Here is an 18,964-nt window from a genome sequence, read left to right on the forward strand (position 1 = left end):
GCCACAACCTCCAAGCAGTTTAAGAGGCAGAAACCTCCAAAAGTATAAAGGCCGATGCCACTTGCTTGAACAATCACTAGTGCCTAATTGCTCAAACTCTTGAAATTATGCACTAGATGCTCTCAAACCTCTCAAAGATGCAACACTAAATCAAGAGAGAGAGAGGAGGAAGTCAAGAGCTCCAAGTATGTGTATTGAATGACTAGAGTGCAAGAGAGAGCTCACAAGGACCAGCTAACCTCATATTTATAGCCTTCCCATTAAATTCGACCGTTACTGTGGTTCTGACACGCGAGCGACTCTGGCAGTCTGATCGTAGGCAACCTGCCGGTCAGACCGCCATCTTTCCAACGGCTACTTTGACTTTGGAAACAGGTGGGCGGCCGAACCGCAGACCCTTTCGGTCAGACCATCACAACCCAAGAGTTTTTGCGCCAGGGCGGTTAGACTGAGCTACTCGGCCAGTCAGACCGCCGAGCTGGAACTGCTATCATCGCTATACAGCGGTCAGATCGGCCTGAGGCTCGGTCCTATCGCCACCCTGAGATACAGCGGTCAGACTGCCTACAGGCCCGGTCATACTGCTAACATCTAGAGACATTCAGGCAGCCTTTTCATGGGGTTCTCACAAGCTAAGAGTTTTTTATCTCTATATGAATGCAAATTTGAGCAAATTGGCACTATAGAGACCTCAAGTAAACATACACCAACCCCTCTTTATAGTACGGCATTTATCCTATCAATCCGGTCATTTTCTTCTCTAGACACCTTTGACCGGTAAAAATAAAATGCCATACGAAAATACTTTTGCTTTGAGCTAGCCTTTTTATGCCTTCCACTCATGCACTATTCTAGCTCCACAACATCTTCTTGACTAACCTTTTTACAACTCAATTAACTAAGTTAGTCCACAAAAATATATTTTCATTAATTATCAAAACATAATTTAGGGGCCTACATGCTTTCAGGTTCGTAACTAGTTTCATGGAGGAACTGAGATTCTAGTGATTAAGGATGTCATACAGGACGTTCAGGCTAGAGAACAGTGTACGTAAAAGTAAGGTTATAGGTGTGAGACTAGATGTGTTACAGAGAAGGGCAGACGTATGCGAGGTCGTGGGCAACCAGATGATGTGCTTGAGTGATGGAGTCGCTCGAGTACATGGTGAGGTCGGCTGCGGTCTGATTGGTTGGAGAGTACAGTCTTATGAGAAATCGAGTGCTAGTTAGAGTCGGACTTGCGCACGAGTTGGATTCAGTTATGGGTGGTCATGTTTTGGTATGGTTTGTGTCTAGGTAGGATATGACCAAGATTGTTTCCAAACCAAGGACAGTTTGGAGGGCTATATATTGAGAGAGTCTCGATCAGGGCAAGTGTGCTAAGAACGAGATCAGATTTAGACTTTTGATTTAGATAATAGATCTGTCTAGGTTTTGAGATTTCGTAAAAATGTTTGTTGGATGCTTTAGAGAGACATCTTGTAAACTCATTAGTTTAATGAAGAATCAAGTTTTGTAAGTTGATGAGTTGTTGATTTGATATTTTCTCTATGTTCTATAATTTGCATGCATGGTTTTGGTTATAGATTGATTTCATGTTTTAATGAGTTTCATCTTGGTTAATTAATTCAAACTTTGCTAGAATATCTAATGTTTGATCCGAGAAAATTTCTAGTGGCTTTCTTTGATCTCGAGTAGCTTTTGTTTGTTATATGTTAGGTTTTGATATACTCAATTATGTGTAGTACAGTCAACTTCGACTAGGTATAATTCTTAGTCCAAATATCCGATTGACTTGGTTTTTGTTAAATTAGTTTTGTATTTAAATCTAGTTTTTACTGACCAAATTTGAGGGAAATCATACTTACGGATCTTACTCTACATCATTTATACTTGAATATGTACAATCCGTCTCGAGTGGAATACCGAGTTTAAATCGTTTTTCGATTTAGGTGAGTTAATCTTTGAATTTAGTTTTCGTAATCATTCATCCTCCTCTCATTGTCTTATCGATCCTACAGTTGACCATAAATAGCTTCAAAAATATTCAATTTGGAAACATAAAAATCGCATATGTAGAATTGTCTTGAAAAATGCTTTTATAATATTATTTTTATTAGATATTATAAATATATTATAATATAAAATAATGTTTAAAGTTGCACATCGAAAACTATGAAAAATAAAAAATGATAAGTATTTATGACAGGAGGGAGTAACTAAATTTAACTACTGACAAGCAGAATATACAAATTTATGATTCCTCTAGAGGCACATGCTATTGCATCTATTTCTCAAGACCGATATCTCTATCATTTTTTTATCAATATTCTTAGTAAGAGCTGAGAGCTAAACTTTGTTGATTTTATTGTAACATTGCGGCATGATAAGATGATTTTTTCCAGTTCTGGCCATAACCCATACCAATTCAATATTTCAGCTTATTTTGATTAGTGAACAAAGCATTGAATACTAATTTTAGAAGAACATAACTAGCAGATTTTTTAAAACCCTCACTCTTCTTATTAAAGTAAAATATAAATAATTCTCTATTATTCTCATTTTTGGGGAGCTGGAGGAATTTTGTTTTCCTCTTTGTCCAGTTGTACTATCTCCAAACAAATTAACATAACATATGAACTTCTCTTAGAGGAAAATCTGAAAAATATTTTGTTCAGTTGTACTACCTGGGCTTAAGACTACTGGGATTGGATAGAGGTGAGTAGAAATACCACTAAAAGATCTTAGTGCATTTGCAGCTTGTACGTTACTAGCTTAAGTAATCTCCGGCCAGAACTATCATTACTTGATTACTAACTTAATTAAGTAGTTATCTCTTCCACAATACGAACGCATTCTAGTCTCAGACCCTTTTTGATAGATTTTTTTCAGTTTTTTTTAAAATCAAAAGCTATTTAATAGGTTGACTTTTGGCTTCAATTTTTTGACTTTGGCTAGATGAGGAAATAATTATGATCGAAATGAATTAGAAACTTATAAACAAGTTGAGAGAAGTTTTTTAACTTTTTAGTATACTAAGAATTAAAGTTTTATTATAAAAATCAATAATTAAGGTCCAACAGCCACAAACACTTTATCCATCAGTCAAAGAAGACGGAAAGGGCAGCCACAAACAAGAAGTTCACATCGGTGTGGGAACCATTTTCGCCGTCGCAGTGGCACGGCGACAGAGGCAAAGGGCGATGCACCGTGGAAGCTTAGTTTTCCTAGTTATCCTTGCTGTTCCCGGCGCGCTCGCTATATGTATATTATATATCATTGCTCGATTGGACCACTGCTCAGCACATAAAAAAGGTACGAAGCACCGAAATATTCGGAGCTCAGTTGCCTTTCCTAAATGCAGCTAGGTTACCTAGCTCTGTGCCTTGCAGGAGAGGTATCATTTGTGACATTCGTTCGAGTTCAACGCTAATCTGTTGATTTTACAATAATTTTTAATTTTTTAGTATATAGCTTGTTAAAGAAACGTCTCTCAGTTGAGCTTCTTAGCTTTAGTTTATTTTTCTCTGAAGTAGTTTTCTGACTTCTTCAGAGACCATATCTCTATAACCTTATTTGTTCTGACTTCTAGTAGTAGCAGAAACAAAATCAGAAGTAGGAAATAAATATAATCTATGTTTCACTAGCACTTCCTTAGCTAATTTGGTCACGTGCTCACATCATTTTTTTTCTCGATCACTGGGAGAACCGGAGAAGACGTTCTCGGACTTTGTTTTTCTTGTTAACTAGCAGAAGTGAATTTAACGGTATAGCAGGAGGCTCGAGCCCCACTATTCATTGCGCCATGAAGCCCCTTCAACCTTTATTTTTTGCAAGAGAATGAGAAGAGAAAGGAGATGATGTGGAGAATAAATAGGAGAAAGAAGAAGAGAGCGGTTGAAGAAGGAAATAAGTCTCTCTTAGGTTGTTTATTGGCTCTGTCACTGTTAACTACTATGTTTCTTTCTCTTTTGAGTTATTCTATGGATTATTCGTGTAAGATCTCTGATCTTTTTACAAAACTATAAAAATTGAGTCGTTTATTATAGACTCGTTCAGAATGATTTTTCTCTATTTTATAGTACATAATCTATTAAAAGTAGAACATGCTCTAATGGTATCTTTACCGATAAAAAAGATTGCAATCAGGTTGATAATAATGGAGTGCCGTTAGACGGATCATCATCATCTAATCTTTTGCATAATCTGATGGGTGCACAAGAGCGTTTTCACTTAGCAGTTACCGCCAATTAAGTCTCGTCAAGGTCGTCGCCTCGCCGATCCGACCACACCACCACTGGCGCTACCACCGTACCCAGATATGATCACACCCAATCCACAACGCTCACTGTCTGCTGGTCCCCCTGGCTCGTCTTGTCGGCACCTCCACGGATAGAGCTCGATCGACGACTTTTCTCCCGGCCAGGCGACGTCACCCCTGTGACGTCGAGCGCGGGGTCACGGCCACCGCTTGATTACTTCACCTTCGCCTCCCCACTAGAAACTCGCAAGTTCTTTGTTCTCGTCTGGGTCCCTGGAACGGCCAAGAGGGGATTAGAGAACGCGCGAAATTTCCCGAGAAGGAGAGCACGGCTGTGGCAGTTACTATTTCCTCTCTGATTCGCTTTGCTCTGCGATGAAATCTGTGAAGTTTCAGCTGCTTGGAGCTTAATTTCGAGCGGAAAATCCCCGAGTTCTTGCTGGGAGAGTTTGCTATTCTTTCCTCCTTTCTTCTAGGTTCCTGAAAATTTCCTGCTTGGCTTGGTTTATTAGCATTTCTTTTGTTTCCCTTGGCGAATTCGCCGTTTTTAGACTTGCATGCCTCACAAAGTCCCAATCTTGCAAGCACTTGATATACCAGAAAGCCATAAAATCCTCGTGCAAAAGGCTTGAACCTTTGGAGCATGCGGGAAAGCTTCGATCTTTGAGGGCCTCCCAAAGCTCGGATTTTTCCTTGCACCGTAGCTTGAATCACGGACCAGATGAAAGCTTCTAGAACCTTCTAATAGTCCTCCTAGTCCTCGATGGAAACATCCACCATAAGCTTCTCTTCCCCGTCGCCCCCGTCCCCGCCGCTGCGGGCCACGCCGGCTGAGCTCGAAGCCGTCCAACTCCGCCGCCTCAGCGACAACCTTGAGCGCCTCCTCGACCCGGCCTTCCTCAACTGCGCGGACGCCGAGATCGCCCTCGCCGCACCAGGGGGCGGCGACTCCGTCGGCATCCACCGCTGCATCCTCGCCGCCAGGAGCCCCTTCTTCCACGACCACTTCTCCTCCCTCCCCGCCGCCACCAACAGCGAGAAGCCGCGACTGCAGCTCGCCGAGCTGGTCCCCGGCGGCCGCCACATCGGCCGCGACGCCCTCGTGGCCGTCCTTGGGTACCTGTACACGGGGCGCCTCAAGCTGCCGCCGCAGGAGGCGGCCGTCTGCGTGGACGAGGGGTGCAGGCACGAGGCGTGCCGGCCGGCGATAGACTTCGTCGTCGAGTCCACGTACGCCGCCTCCGGCTTCCATATCTCCGAGCTCGTCTCGATGTACCAGGTAATGGCCAAAGATGCAGAAAAATGTATAACTAGACACTGCATTGGTTCAATGATGTTCGAGCATTCATTGCTTGCAATAGCTCAATAGCTCATAATTTTTGGTTGAAATGAAGATTGCAGCTCTAACCATGGATTCCTATCTTGCAGCGACGCTTGTCCGGCTTTCTCAGCATAGCTCTGGATGAGGATGTAGTGCCAATTGTTCGTGTTGCTTCCACCTGCCAGCTTCAGGACCTGCTCAACCAGTGCATTCAAAGGGTTGCAGTCTCAACTCTGGACGGCCGGTACCTCGAGAAGGAGCTTCCAGGTGACGCATACCTCAAGGTCAAGGGAATTCGCCCGAGCACATTTCCTAATGAATCAGACTGTGTCATTGTGGACCCTGAGCATGAGAAGAGGATAAGGAACATCCTCAAGGCCTTGGATTCTGATGATGTTGACCTTGTTGGCATGCTTCTGAATGAGTCTGCAGTCACCTTGGATGATGCATTCGCCATACACTATGCTGCAGCCTACTGTGAACCCAAGGTGTTGGCAGAATTGCTGAAACTTGACTCGGCCAATGTGAATCTGAAGAATAACAGTGGATATACACCGCTCCATATGGCTTGCATGAGGCGAGAACCGGACATCATTCTTTCACTCGTGGAAAGGGGAGCATCTGTGCTGGAAAGGACACAGGATGGACGCGATGCGCTTACTATCTGCAAGAGGTTAACAAGAGAAAAAGATTGCAACAGGAAGTTGGAGAAGTACGAGGAAAGAAGCAAGGCTTACTTGTGTATTGACATATTGGAGCGAGAACTTAAGAGGAAGTCCTTCATCTTGGACCCTATCTCTATAGATGAGTCTATTGCCACACCTTTGTTGGTTGATAATTTTCACATGAGGCTCATAAACTTGGAAAACAGAGGTTTGCTTATACTCCCTCTGGTCTAAATTACTTAATGATTTAGGCCCGTGCACATAGAACAAGGAGGGAATCAATACTTTTTATTTTGACATAGTTTGCCCTTTTTTCCCACCAAAAAAAAAATAGTTTACCTTTTTTTATTACTCACCCATCTCTCCAACACCACTAACAAGCAATCCATAGGGGAATTCGGAGGAAAATAGGGCATCAGAAATGATTTTAAGGTTGTGCCACTGATGCTTTGGTAGATGTTGTTTTGAGATGTTGGCGCTTTTGCCTTCTGTTAGGTTGAGAAGCATATGGTCTGCCTGGCTTAGTTTGTTGTGACATTCACACTAGGCTCTGTTTGCAGAAATTCCAGACCATGTGCACTAAAAAGCAATAGTTGAATATTTTTTCCCGTTTAGAAAAATGGAAATTGAATATGCTCTTATACTTGACATGGTATGTAACACAAAAGGAGGAACCCTAATGCTGCTAGAAGTGTTGCTGGGCGTGTACTACTGTTTTGCCCCTTTCCAGATTGAAACTAAAACATATTATTCTGAGAACCGTTGCTGATGTCTGCATTCATATGTCTATGCAGTTGCCTTTGCAAGAATATTCTTCCCTTCTGAAGCCAAGCTTGTCATGCGCATAGCACAAGCTGATTCAACTGAAGAGTTTGCTGGTATCACAAATTTCAGTACACTGAAGGAGGTTGATCTAAATGAGACCCCCACAATGCAAAACAGGAGGTTACGTGAACGCCTTGATGCCTTAACAAAGACAGGTGCCATCAATAGCTATATATATGACTCATTTGTAAAATGATTGCGAATATGTACTACTAAATTCTTCAATAGTTAATCTTTCAGAGTACTTGGTGCAGTATACTATCATTGTTGAATGAGCTGTTTCTTATTTCTGCAGTTGAACTAGGGAGACGATACTTCCCACATTGTTCAGATGTTCTTGATAAGTTCCTCAATGAAGAATCTACCGACTTGATCTTCCTTGAAACTGGCACTCCAGAGGACCAGCGAGTCAAGAGGAAGCGCTTTTCTGAACTCAAAGAGGACGTGCGCAAGGCCTTTACAAAAGATAAGGCGGCTGTTGCTGCCATAGCTTCCTCAGCATCCTCATCTTCGTCTCCAAGGTATGAAGGAAGGGGTAAACAATCCTACAGAAAACTGAAGCCATCACGGTGATATCAGTAGTGTAAGTTCAACCTGTTCATCACAAATGATTTCCAGAAAGACAGGGAAGGAAGGCTTGTAGGTTGTTTTGACAACATGAAGTGTGGTAAAGCAATTTGGTCCTACTTGAAAAGCATTTCTTGTAGTTGATGTGCTCTGACATATATATGATCCTGTTCCAGTAGATAATTTCTAAGTGCTGATTGTCAATTTTCCAGTCACTCTAGCTGTTTTGCATGTTAAAATTGCTTTTGGATGGGAAATGGAAAATTGGAGTTAGAAGATGTAGGTCCTTACAGAAAATAGTTTTACCCTTGTTTGTATGTAAGAAACATAGTCCTCGTAGAAAAATGTTGATATAGGAAACACAAGATTATCATAGAAGAATTTGACAAACGTGTGGTTCAGTGGTTGAACTTGGAAGGATTGTTCTGTCAGTTAGCAGAAGGGTGGTTTCACTAGTTGTTTCTTTTTACAGCACATGCAAAATTATCCGGTTACTACTTTGAAGGAATTTTGCAGTTACATTCTCGCTTTTTTGGCTTTATGATGATGCCATTGAAAGTAGGATTCGTCCGTTTCAGCTGTGATTGCAAAATACTGAAAAGGGTAGCCTACCGACTGTGGGCCGAAACCAACTTTTGCTGGTGAGTGCTTGGATGCTCTCTCAGAGAAAAGGAAAAAAGCACAATCATCAAGCAAATACAGAGTCTGGATTGCAACCGCCTGCTCGGCACCACCTGCTCCTTGACCACTACACCACGCTGCTGGATATTTATGCCGTTTAGTTCATCTTTTGTTGAGTTATATACAAGCTAACGAGAAAAGATGAGCAATATGCTTCAGCAATCTGAGCAAGGAAGCATTACTTATCTTATGCGACACACATGGAACTGTTTAGAGGTGCAAATTAATTAATCTAAGTATATCTACCGATTCTTTTAGTTTAACCAATACCACTAGTTTTTTTTAAAAATGCTCAATTTTTTTTAAATATTATTAGTTAAACTAAAGATGATCAATGAATATCCTTAAATTAATTAATTTGCACCACTGGAACTGTTCCACTCCAATGATTTTCCTTCTGAAAATAGGATTGTGTTCTCTCGTCAATGCATGCCATGCCTTATCACTTCCCCCTTATTTCTGCACCCCATCTCTGTGAACGTGTGCTGTTACTCCGTTGCTCCCCGGCATGTTCGCTGACCAGCCGGCCAGGTCGATCGCTGCCTCCAAGATTTATGCGCGTACGTGCACGCAGTGTCTTCCCCGGTTTACGCTAGGATCCGGTGTCAGGGGCGCAGACACGAGAGAACACTAAAATATGAGAGTATTAACAATACTTAATGTCAAAACACTATAGTATTAAGATCTTATCTCTCGCTTTACGATCTAGTAGTGTATAATAATTTAAAATCATTTGACTTCACTCTCTGGTGAAGTGAGGAGATCCCATTCATTCAGTTTATGGTATTGGCGAGGGACAGTACCTCAGTGTGTCTGCAGTTGTAGATGTCCAGCCAAGTACCAGCTTCGAGTATGGATGAAAACGAATAGGATAAATCCAACTGTTTTTTATATATTTTTCTACTGTTTTTAGATTTTTTTTGTTTTATCTAGAAACTGGACGAAAACAAAAATATTAATTCGAAAGCGGGACAAAACCAGTTTAGAAATTGTTTTTAGCCTGTTTAGCCACCCGATTCCCCTCGCCTCCCCCTCTCTCTTTGCTCTCCGATTCGAATCCGTGGCCATGGGCGGTTGGGGGAGTGGAATCGCTGCCTGTCTCGTCCCCTTCCCTCCCACGCAGCAACACAAACTCTCCCGCCGGCGAGGCCAGATGGCGTCGCCCGCCGTGGTGGCGCGGCTGCGGGACCTGGCGCCGGCGCCCGAGGCAGAGCTCTCCGCCGCCGGCGTGGACGTGCTCGCCGAGTGCTGCACGGGCCTCCTCCGCCCCGGCGGCGCGGACGCCGAGGCCGCACGCGCCGTTGGCGGAGGGGACGCGATGCAGCGCCACGCCGACGGGCTTACGCCGCTGGTCGTGGGGCAGTGACCTGGCCGCGCGGGACGCCGCCAGGAGCTTCCTCGTGCTGCTATCGTGGCTTTCGATTTTGTTCACTCTTAGGCCCTGTTTGTTTCAGCTTCGGATTCTGGCTTTCAGCTTTTATAATCCGAAGCTGAAACAAACAGGCAGCTTTTGGTTATAGCTTTTTAAAATCTGCTGGTTGTATTGTGAGAATCTGATAAGCTGGTTTTCCTCAGCTTTTGATAAATTGTGAAAGTCCATTTTACTAAACTGTCCATTAAATTTTTTTAGAATCTACAGTCTAAAAACTTTTCACAATCCAGCTTTTTACAATCCAGCTTTTAACAATCCAGCTTTTATAAACTGCTTTTCAGAATCTCTAGCTGAAACAAACAGGACAATTTAGTAAAATAGACTTTCACAATCTATCAAAAGTAACCGGACGAAGTTGTTTCCATATTAAGTTTAATTGATAAACTGATCAGTCTTTCTATTATTTTTCATAAACTTATGTTTTTAAGTGAGCTTGTTTTGTACGTGGGACTGTTATATACTTATGTATATATCATTATTATGTTCATGTATGGATTTATGTTACCGTTATTTTTATTTTAATACTTTAAATTATGGACTCACGGTTTCGAGGTTCGCTCTCTCTGATTTTAATCATCGGTTTTCGTTGGATGTTGATATATTTCTGTTCGGATTGGTTTGTATAACCAACATTCCAGGTTTGTTTTCGATTCTAGCTTCCTTATTTTTATTTTCATCCAGTTAAAAAAATATAAAAATAAAAGCAGTTAAAGTTCTCTACCCTCCCCGTCCGTTTTATCCTGCCTCCGAACACGATAGGAACGGCTGCCCGTTTCGCACGAGCACTTGGCGCCCACTAACTTAGCCTCCACGTGGGGTAGGGCTGGAGTCCTAGGCCATCACATGCTCGCTGGTTCCCGCAGAAGATAATATATTTGATGTTGATAATTTACTGGTGCCTGTCTTTCTGGGCTTAGGTGTAGAATTGGAATCTAGAGTAGCTATTTTATTTTTAAAAGGAAAAAAAGTCTAAATAACTCTAAATATTCTCAGTGTTCGGATAACCTCTGAACTTTAAAACTATTTATTTAACCTTCAAACTTTAAATACCGAATCATATAATCTCTAGAGTAGTTTTTCTCTATGGTTTTGCTAACGTGGCTACAGTTTTATTGACATAATTGCTCACGATATCATTTATGCTGATATAGTAGTGCACACGTGCTAAGCAGACTCATATGTCATATTTTTCTCGCTCACCTCTCTCTAATCGGCTTCTCTCTCCCTTCGATCTGACTCTCTCTGCCTTCCCTCCCTCCGATCAGCTTCTCTCTACCTTTCTCTCCCTCTCGCTAGCCTCTCTCGGGTCAGACGACTTATGCCATATACGATGAGCTTCGTTAGTGTTCAAGCTAACTTGGTACTTCAAAACACGAGAGAGATAAGGTAGTAGCCACGTAGCAGAAACATGTGATATGGCAGTCACGTTATAAAAATTGTTGTTGCAAACCACTCCAGAGTATATATGATCTGATATTTAAAGTTCAGAGGATTAAATAAATGGTTTAAAGGTCGGGAGGTTATCCAAATATTAGAAATAGTTTAGGAAAGTAATTTAGACTTTTAAAAAAAAAACATGTTTGATGAAGCTACTGGAGCAAATAAAAGCTTCAAATTCCTTTTCTACGAAGAGAATTATGAGGTTACAGTTTAAAAACGAGCAAAATTTACAAACTTATAACTATTTGTATCTAACTATCACGAAACTATAACTTCTACAACGAGTTTTACAAAACTACAAGTATTTATGTCCCTATAATACAAAACTACATTTTTTTAAACTTGTTCTAAAAATTGTAGTTTTACGATAGTTAGATATAAATAGTTGTAGTTATATAAAATTTACTCGTTAAAAATATATCAATATTGTGTTGAATCTAGTACTCAATAAGCAGCAACACTAAACGAACTTCAAAGTGCAGGATGCATGCTCCACAACCTTGAGTCAGATTTCAACCACCTAGCACTAAATAAAGCGAAGAAAAAAAGTGGTAAAAAGGCTCCACCGACACCGACATTACGCAGCACCGCTGCATCACGCGAGCTTTTCAGTTGAGTCGAGCTCATATATATATACGCACGTGTATCTTCGGTCCACGAATTTTATGCGGGGGAAGAGAAAGAAAGCTGAGGAGGTCGGCCGTCGGCGTCGTCCGCGAAAAGGGAGCAAGGGACGTGCTGCCGTCGCGAACACGTAACCTGACCTGACGACCTGATCGCAATCTCATCCACCAGATTGGCTTGTGTTTGGAGCATGCTCCGGCTTGCGATCCACACAACAGGAGCGGTCCCGGGCTTGACAATGAACCGAGGGAAGAGCCAACGTTCGATTTTGGGACCATCGAATCGAGTGATTCAACGGCCCACCCGCTCCTTCTTCCTCTCGTCCGCTGTCGCTGCTTCTTCTTGATCCTTATTAAGCCATCTGTTGATTAGCCCGGCATAAATTAGGTTTTGTAAACACTTAAAGTCTTATTGACTTCGCCGAGTTATAGATCTAACATGTATCTTAAATGTACGTTGACATGAGCTGTATAGATGTGGTGTGCATTATTGAGGCTTAAAAAACAACACAGCTGCTACGGATCGATATGTGAAATGACATTTCTGCCATCACCAGACTTTTGGGTTTGCCCAGAGCAATGATTAGCATTCTCAACAAACAAGCTCTCATGTCAAAGAGAAAAAAACATCTCTTACTAGTCGCTTAACTACATAATGCTAGTGTGTTAATTAAGGCGCAAAATTTAATCAAAAGGGTAGCTGCAAATGCGGCAACCGCAAAAGGCTCGGACGGATGGTGGCACTGCGCAGCTACCTGTCGTCTCCCCCCTTGGTCTTCCTGCTCGCCGCCAACACCTAGAGCACAGCGAGCGCACCAAGAAATGGAGCTCAGCCTCCTCCTCCCCGCCTCCCCAGTTCCTGCTCTGCGCGCATAGCCGTGCCGCGCCTCCTCTCCCGCACGTTCCACTCCCCGCGCGAGGTACTACCCCTGCCCTGCCGGCCCCTGCCTCGGATCGTTCTAACCGGATCTTGGGGTTTCTTGGTTTCCTGCGATTTGGAGGGATTCGTTGTTCTTGGGGTCTCATCGTCGGTGGCATTCCTTAGTGAAATACCAAGTATGTGTGTTTTGACCATTTGGTGGCAATTTAAGTACATTGCCTTTGCGGCGCTCGTGGTCTCAGTTTGATGTTGCTGCGCACGGAGATCTGCCTGTGTCATCGACACCGAGCCGGCCTGATGATGCCTTGTAGCATCTGTATCTGTGCCATGAGTTGCTTAGAGTTTGTCGGTGTGATCATTGATAGGGATTGCTTAATGCTGTGTATTTGGTTCTTGTACCTTTTGATAGCCATCGATTTTTTGCGGGTGCTGGACCAGCTTCGTACCTGTGTGGAAATGCTGTTGAGAATAGGTTTGGTCTGATCAATGAGAATGACAAATCTTGTTGCTAGGGAAATCTTTAGATGTTTGAGAGCACCACAAATATCCAATTTTGCTATGTTCTTTGGATGTAGGTTCATCTTAGTATTCATCTTGTGATGCAGGTACTATTTGAGCCGCGAAGATGGCGATGACGGCTTACAAGTATCAAGCTCAGGCGTTGATGAGGGACTACTTGCTAGCTGATCCACTCGTTCCGTACACCTCGGTGCTCATTGGCATTGTCCTCTGCAAGATGGTAAGTTGATTTATCCTTCCGACCTCCAAGTTATGAACTTATGGTTCACGGTTGCACTGGATAATCAACTTAATGCTTGTAAGCAGCGATCCATGCTGGCTTACTCTATTATAGAAGAATGACTACCTTCTGAAAGGTTAGTTACACCAATACGAGAAATGATTTTTGACTACTAAACCCAAATGAATAACACCGGCATGTCCAGAACGGTGTGAGAGGCTAACTACCACAAATAGGACGAAAAGCGCCTATAATTTATTAGCGCTTCCTTCTTTTAAATCCTTGACCATTGGTAACAATTGCTAACATTGCTGACAACCTCGAAACCTTTTAGTTCAGTTATTGTACCGTTAAAATTTTTGTGCTAATTGTAAGTCCTTAATCAGCAATGTTGAGTTGTTGACTGAACACATTGATTTTCCCCTTCCTTGAAACTTCTTCAGAGGTTGTAGCAATTTATCCTTGGACTAATTTTAAACAAGTGGGTGATTTAAATCGGGCCTAAAGATAAGCAGCACTGAGTCCACATACCCTCCATCTCATGTGATTTTTGGTTGCATGTCAACTCAGCTTGTGTGACTTAAGGATATAGAACATGACCAAAACAATTGTATCTAGTGTGAGTTATAACCATTATCCGAATTTTTCCATCCTTCAGCACCAACAAAACAACCTTCTAGAGGTACTTCTGTATGCGACAGAATATATGTCATCATATAGCTGGCTGCTGGCCTTCACATTTTTGGACCTGTGTCAACAACTTTTTGCGTCACATAAGTCAGGTCTTAGTTATTCATCAGCATGCTTCTAGTTTCTTCTTTTGACAAACAGCATGTTTTCTCCTTTAGGCTTATGATTTTACACGGCTATTAAGCTCCTTTTACTTCAAGGGCTATTCTTCATTAACAAAAATACAGCGCATCGAATGGAACAACAGGTCAGTCTTGTGTCAGAGCTAATATATCTATTTTGCTTATGTTTTTCAGAAATTTTATACTAACAACAAATTATACTTGTTTCAGGGGTATGTCCAGTGCGCATGCAATCTTTATCATGTCTGTATCATTATATCTTGTCGCATCGACTGATCTTTTTTCTGACCACCTTAAGGGACCTATTACATTCCGTAATTCAATCATCTCCACTTTTGCATTAGGGGTATTAAATACCATTTATTATGAATAAAGTGGCATTTTTTATTCTTTCTATGACACACTTATGTTTCATCTTCCGATTGACATAGCTGTGTCCTGGCTGTATTGCTTGACAGGTTTCTGTTGGTTACTTCATCACTGATCTTGCAATGATCTTCTGGCTGTACCCTTCCCTTGGTGGAATGGAATATGTAGGTGCCAACTTAAACATTAAACATATATGCACTAGAAAAAATATTAATAAATTAGATTTAACATAACCATTTTTTTTGGAATAAGGTCACATGCCATCAGTTCGGTAACACATTAGATAGTTTTCAGGTGGTGCCTGGGTAGCATTTCTTATGGTTGTGTTGCCATTTCAGGTCCTCCATCATACACTTTCTCTAGTTGCAATAGCTTACACAATGTTGTCTGGGGAAGGGCAGTTTTACACATACATGGTTCTTATTTCAGAGACAACCACCCCTGAAATCAACTTGAGATGGTGAGCAATTGAGTAGTTTCTATTTATTCGTTGAAGTTATTTCGTGATTGTTAATACTATTTGATAGTAATGTACTGTTGTTCTGCTGCTTTTTCAAGGTTTCTTGACACTGCTGGACTGAAAAAATCAAGCGCTTACTTGGTTAATGGCATTCTGATGTTTGTTGTGTGGCTGGTGAGTGAAATTTTAGTACATTTAGTGTTTCTTAAATTAAGAAACAGTACTTATTTCCACTTTTCAGTGTTCTCAATTTTCTGTTGGAAAGAGAATGCAAACTTCAGCATGAAGCTTCCATTTGGAAAAAGCTGAAATTTGAAGTAAAAGGACACTTGATAAAGTAATCATATGAATTAAATAAATGTGAAAAAAAGAGAGTGCATGAGTTGTGAATAACTGCACCCACATAATTGCATTTTTTAAATACCTTTTTCCCCCTGAAACTTCATTATTGGCGTGTCTTAGCTGCAGGTTGCCATACCGGAATGCTTTCCTTTTCACAAAATCATTTACCTGGCTAACTATTTCATAGAAAAGCCATTCATTTTCCCTGATGTTAGTGCTGCTGGCTCATGATCATAACATTTGTTCACATTTCCTTCAGGTGGCAAGGATATTTTTATTCATGTATGTATTTTACCACATCTATTTGCACTACAGTCAGGTACTAAGATCTTCATTTCAAATGTGTCAATTCTATTTTACTCATGTATAAACATCTTCATGCCATCTGACCCATTTTCTGTTCTATCTCCTTTTCCAATTGACTTCACTACAGGTAGCGCAGATGCATGCTTTTGGGTACTACCTGACATTCCTTGTACCATCAGTGCTCTTTGTGATGAACACGATGTGGTTCGTGAAGATTCTGAAAGGTGTGAAGAAAACACTGGCAAGATGGCCATGATCAATGACGATAAGCGGATCCCAGACATATCAACAAGACTTGGTGTTTCGGCAGCACTGCATGCCTTTGATGTATAAAGTTATGGATATCAGGGTAACTAGAAAAGGTTGATATGTAAAGTATTAACAAACAAGTTAGATTAGATGAAATCACCCTATTTTCAGCAAAGCTGGAATTTTGTAACCAGTTTGGTTACTGAAGTTCCAGCACGCTGTTCTGCTTACCCCATCTGCGCCATGTGTATACCGGAAGAGCATTTTAGTGGATGGTTTATTCAATAGTACAATCCCCGATGCTAAATTGTGTACTTGCATTTGTGATTTTCGGAAACTCAAGACAATACCTGTGACAACACAATTTACTCTTAAACTTAGCTTTTCTTTGTCCTGCGATATGTAAAACAGAGATGACTACCTGCCTGCAGTTGAGGTTTTGGAGACTGCCAAAGCGTTATACAGAAAAGAAACATCACACAAAGAACAGGGTATTATATTTTCCTTTCTTGGGTGCTGCAGTGGTGAAAACTGCAGCTGAGTAGTGTGAGACAACAGCAACCAAGCTTTACCATGTCTCAGGCGCAGCAGATAACCAAAACATAAAATACCATGGCATGCAGATTTGAATACTTAAGGACACCATTGAATGATAACAACACAACCAATGCTTTGTAACACTTCTGGGTCTCTGCAGTGGCATTCTAGTTGACATTTACATGACAAACACATGAACAGAAAAGAGTAGGAGATCTGGAGTATATCAACCCGGAAGGCTGCCACACAGGACACTGGGGATATTTTGTTGAATTTCCTCTGGTAGATTTCGTCATGGCAATATAAGGTTTAAGCTGTGCTTCAAGAGCAGCATGAAGAAGTGCTGACCATTCTCTCATTTGGTCTCTGAGTCAGAACCATTCCAGCCTGTGGGTTTGGAGCCGGTTGCCCTTGAAGCAACCTCTTTGCTGCAACGGAATAAAGGACAACAGATGTGTAAAATGTTAGAATGTAATATCGTAAATGCAAAGCAAATAACGGAAAAATTATTAAGTGCTAGAAAGAGAAATTTCATAAGTCAAAGGCAACTTTGCATGGATTTTCAGCCCATGGACCATCCACCAGGGCTCGAAAATGCAACGGTAACCGCTCAGTTACCGAACAATTCGGTCTGCACCGCATTTAGAAACTGAACGGTTACCGATCAAACTTAAACTCAAAATTCAAAAAAATGATAAAATTCGACCGGTTTCTACTGAATTCCCCCGAATTATTGTGCTTTACCGACCCCGGGCAGTTTTCGGGGGTCTATCGAATTTGTGAACCTTGCCGTCCACCTGACCAAAATGTAATGGAACTGAACTCACCAATCTCATAAAATATGTCATTCACATTGATAGCAGTTTTAGCAGATGTCTCCATGAAAAAAAGCCCATTCTCCTGCGCATACGTCTTTGCTTCCTGCGACAAAAGAACATAACATAGGACATACACATATCAACAAAATTCAACTGATTGAAACACCCACAGGCCACATCAAGCAAACAAGATGCTACAAACGACATGATGCAGTTGGGAAGCATAGATGTGCAGATAGTAAATAGCATGATGTTTAAGCTAAGCAACATTTCTTATGCTATATTCATATAATGTAACAAACATAAAACCACTAGTTAAGATTGGTATATCAATAGCCCTGTAATAACTAGAGCAAACTAATACAAGGATTAATATATGGTATATCTTCAACAAAGAAAGCAGACATGTTGAAAACTAGTATATGCCACGGTAGAAAATCTTGCGCAATATGAACATATTTTATGCAAAACTCCTTTTTTACCGTGTAGTCAAACTGTCATACCCAAGAGCAAAACGATATAACACGGTGCTGAGTGTATGTACTATATATTGAAACTGAAGAATATTAGTTTTGATTTCTTGAAAGGTAACTACACAGTGCTGAAGTAGGATAGTGAAATGAATAAATAGTAATGCGGTCACATAATATCAAAGTGGAAAGGTAGAAAGCTAGGGAAGAAGAGGAATTCCGTACCTCTGCTGGCACCTGCCTCGCATCTAGCATATCAGCCTTGTTGCCTGCAAGAGCCACAATTGTATTCGGGTTTCCTACACCATAGCAAAGGAGAAACTCATTACTTTTGTATCAACAAGCTACATAACTACCACATGGCTTGGTTTTGTTATTTATTCACATTACCATCAAGCAGACCCAAAAACACAAACATGAAATGGTTAAGGGAAATCACACGTGAAGGGAAAATAAATTCATAGCAGCACCAAAAAAAAAAAGAAAAGAAAAACACTAATTCTATTTCTTCCAAATGATTTAGTAGCAGCGCAGGAAGTATGAAATAAAAAAATAGCATACATAGAACATTATACAAGGATAAGTTGAATGAATAACTATAGGTCAAAAATGGACACCTAAAGTAATTAAAAATTAAAAGAAGGCCACCAAAGATGCCACATCGAATACTGAAAAACAGAGGCATTGAATGAGGAATGTCGTATAAAACAAGTATCAACTACAGGAGCAGATCAGTTGCCGAAAGATCATGGGTCTTCTTTTTATACATAAAAAGCCATAGGTCCATAACCATAAACGGGTATGATAAAACTAAATATAAATGAAGTATTCTCAATCTTCATGCAGAAAAATGAAGTACCTTGAGCTTGAAGTTCTTGAACCCATTTCTTTGCACGGGTGAAGGAGGCCTGAAAGTAGAATAATAATATGTAAGTACATGGAAAAAGTTGGACCAGGGCACTGTCTATACATATGGGGTAATTGCACTTAAGACGGGGACAAGAGATAAAACAGGTGAGTAACTGCTGTAAGTTAGAATGCTATATTACTTCTGAAGTCTAGCGCCATTTAAATCATTTTATGATGTTTACACAAGCAGGAAGCACCAATGCAACAGGGAGGAAACTTGGAATATGGCTACAAAACATGAGAGACCAATACACATCT

General features: G+C 41.1%; 3 protein-coding genes across 3 annotated transcripts in view; 2 read left to right on the forward strand and 1 right to left on the reverse strand.

Moving 5' to 3' along the window:
• The first annotated feature begins 4,115 nt into the window (after positions 1-4,115).
• On the forward strand, positions 4,116-7,854 carry LOC133913005 (BTB/POZ domain and ankyrin repeat-containing protein NPR3-like). The gene is made up of 4 exons (XM_062356028.1): positions 4,116-5,540; positions 5,690-6,455; positions 7,042-7,227; positions 7,368-7,854. The coding sequence occupies exons 1-4, from the start codon at positions 5,025-5,027 to the stop codon at positions 7,643-7,645; spliced, it is 1,746 nt and encodes a 581-aa protein (XP_062212012.1). The 5' UTR covers positions 4,116-5,024; the 3' UTR covers positions 7,646-7,854.
• Positions 7,855-12,470: 4,616 nt separating this feature from the next.
• LOC133913006 (uncharacterized) lies at positions 12,471-16,279 on the forward strand. The gene is made up of 9 exons (XM_062356029.1): positions 12,471-12,735; positions 13,301-13,434; positions 14,283-14,371; positions 14,457-14,592; positions 14,705-14,779; positions 14,954-15,075; positions 15,174-15,249; positions 15,677-15,736; positions 15,851-16,279. Exons 2-9 carry the CDS (start codon positions 13,321-13,323, stop codon positions 15,977-15,979), a joined length of 801 nt encoding a protein of 266 aa, XP_062212013.1. The 5' UTR covers positions 12,471-12,735; positions 13,301-13,320; the 3' UTR covers positions 15,980-16,279.
• Positions 16,280-16,449: 170 nt separating this feature from the next.
• The window catches only part of LOC133913007 (ras-related protein Rab5A-like), a 50,104-nt gene continuing 47,589 nt past the window's right edge, over positions 16,450-18,964 (reverse strand). Inside the window, exons 5-8 of the mRNA XM_062356031.1 lie at positions 18,657-18,705; positions 18,023-18,096; positions 17,337-17,430; positions 16,450-16,937 (exon numbers count right to left, since the gene is read on the reverse strand). Coding sequence (XP_062212015.1) covers positions 16,831-16,937; positions 17,337-17,430; positions 18,023-18,096; positions 18,657-18,705 — 324 coding nt within the window. The 3' untranslated portion in view covers positions 16,450-16,830. The remainder of the gene's footprint in view (positions 16,938-17,336; positions 17,431-18,022; positions 18,097-18,656; positions 18,706-18,964) is intronic.

This window comes from Phragmites australis, chromosome 3, assembly GCF_958298935.1.
Source record: "Phragmites australis chromosome 3, lpPhrAust1.1, whole genome shotgun sequence".
Taxonomy (NCBI): Eukaryota; Viridiplantae; Streptophyta; class Magnoliopsida; order Poales; family Poaceae; genus Phragmites; species Phragmites australis.

Coding starts and splice junctions, on each gene's coding strand:
- LOC133913006 (XM_062356029.1), top strand. CDS start 13,321: ATGGCGATGACGGCTTACAAGTATCAAGCTCAGGCGTTGATGAGGGAC. Junction 14,780..14,953: donor CCCTTGGTGGAATGGAATAT/GTAGGTGCCAAC, acceptor TTGCCATTTCAG/GTCCTCCATCATACACTTTC. Junction 15,076..15,173: donor CCTGAAATCAACTTGAGATG/GTGAGCAATTGA, acceptor TGCTTTTTCAAG/GTTTCTTGACACTGCTGGAC.
- LOC133913005 (XM_062356028.1), top strand. CDS start 5,025: ATGGAAACATCCACCATAAGCTTCTCTTCCCCGTCGCCCCCGTCCCCG. Junction 6,456..7,041: donor CATAAACTTGGAAAACAGAG/GTTTGCTTATAC, acceptor ATGTCTATGCAG/TTGCCTTTGCAAGAATATTC. Junction 7,228..7,367: donor TGATGCCTTAACAAAGACAG/GTGCCATCAATA, acceptor TTATTTCTGCAG/TTGAACTAGGGAGACGATAC.